The sequence below is a fragment of the Austrofundulus limnaeus genome, unplaced genomic scaffold (assembly GCF_001266775.1).
Source record: "Austrofundulus limnaeus strain Quisiro unplaced genomic scaffold, Austrofundulus_limnaeus-1.0 Scaffold2077, whole genome shotgun sequence".
NCBI lineage: Eukaryota > Metazoa > Chordata > Actinopteri > Cyprinodontiformes > Rivulidae > Austrofundulus > Austrofundulus limnaeus.
This window is the reverse complement of record NW_013954479.1, coordinates 20075-21700: the sequence shown is the minus strand read 5'-3', so window position 1 is coordinate 21700 and position 1626 is coordinate 20075. Positions and strand designations below refer to the sequence as shown.

The 1626-nt window shown below is 41.4% G+C and overlaps 1 protein-coding gene across 1 annotated transcript in view; it reads right to left on the bottom strand.

The window, feature by feature from the left end:
• Positions 1-1626, bottom strand: part of LOC106537002 (A-kinase anchor protein 6) — a gene marked incomplete at both ends in the record, with an annotated part of 27366 nt that overhangs the window by 5979 nt on the left and 19761 nt on the right. The window contains 1 exon segment of the mRNA XM_014034366.1: positions 760-882. Within this exon segment, the coding sequence (XP_013889820.1) occupies positions 760-882 (123 nt within the window).

The following is a 1626-nucleotide window of genomic DNA, read 5'->3' as shown; positions in this document are numbered from 1 at the left end:
GTGTGTGTGTGTGTGTGTGTGTGTGTTTGTGTGTGTTTGTGTGTGAACTGTTGTTCACAAACTGTTAAAACCTGTTTTCTTTCTGTTGTTCAGAACAGATCCAGATCCGGACCAGAACAGTCCGGTCTGGCACTGTTTGGGCCCACTTGCATCATTTCCTCTAAAATATCTTGTAAAAGTTCAACAAACCGGTTTAACTGAGAGTTTTTGTAAATAAAACTAGAGAAGGACAGAAGAAAGTGAAGAAGAGATCCTGGCTTCACTCCACACTAATCAACAAAACACACCCAATTATTCCCCCAAACACACACTAATAACTACAAAGTGCAAGTGTGACTATCGACACAAACACACACACGGACACACCGAGCCTGTTAGCTAACATGCTATCAACAGTGTAGCAGTTCAAAGGCCTATTAGTGATGCTTTTTCATCCCGTCTGCTTTATTTAACAAGACGTGCCAATTAAAAGCAGGAATTCTAATTGAAGCTAACCGACGCTAACGGTACTGCTGCTGGCACCTACAACAAAGTCAACACATGTAAACAACCCAAAACACACAAACACACACACASACASACACACAGAGCGGGAGCAGAATAAATGTGAGATAAGACATCTGTCTCTGAGTCGAGTTTCTGCAGAGACGAGTCTGACACAAAGTGTTTTTAGAGACAAACCATGACTGCTGACATGAAGCTTGTTGCACAGTCTGACCTGCAGGGTGACTCTGCTGATCTGCACACACRTGCACTCACCAGGTGAGTGTCCAGGTACGCCCTCAGACTGTCCAGGTCCTGTCTGGGCTGGGTCCAGTTCTCGGTGCTGTCCAGGGCCTCCTGCAGCCACGAGATGAAGCCGTCCAGCTTCTGAACGAAACCCTGAGGAGCAGAAACACCAACAGAAATCAGAAATCAGACGGTTCTTCTGCAGATTTAATCCTAAAAACAACTGCCATGACTGATGCTCAAACCAAACATCAGAGGAAAGATGAGCTGAAACAAACATTAAGAAAAAACTTCACAGGAAAAGAGGGAAACCTTCAGAATAAAACAGGAAGAAGAGTGTGTCAGATGTTTATTTATATTTGTTCATCTCATGTACTTCAGGTCAGTCAGGTTTAAATCTTTAATCATTAAGTCAACCTTTAACTGAAGACAGGAGTGATGGAGCTGATAAATAACTAATTATTTATTAAATTTAAATTAAGAAGTAAAAACAACTTCATCTTCAGTTTAGTGAAACTCTTGTGTTTGTTTTTTAAAGTCTGTCTGAAAGAGAAAAGGAACAGAGTAAAAATAATAATTTAATTGATTAAATATTGACATTAATGTCTGAAGAGAAACAGAAAAATAAGAGACAAAAAGGAATTGGATGAAGAGCAGCAGGATGAAGGTGGCAGCTGCTCCTTCATCACAAACAGACAGAAAGATGCTCAAAGTGATGAAGACTCGTTCCTCAGTGGAGACAGACTGCCACCTGCTGGACATGAGCAGAACTTCAGAGGAGCTCACGTTTCATCAGTTTTTCTCAGCTGTTAAACACTGAACCCTGTTCTCTGAACACACAGTAAAATGGTCGCTCTTTTGTCAGACTGAGCATGTTTCTCCCAGTTAGACACAACT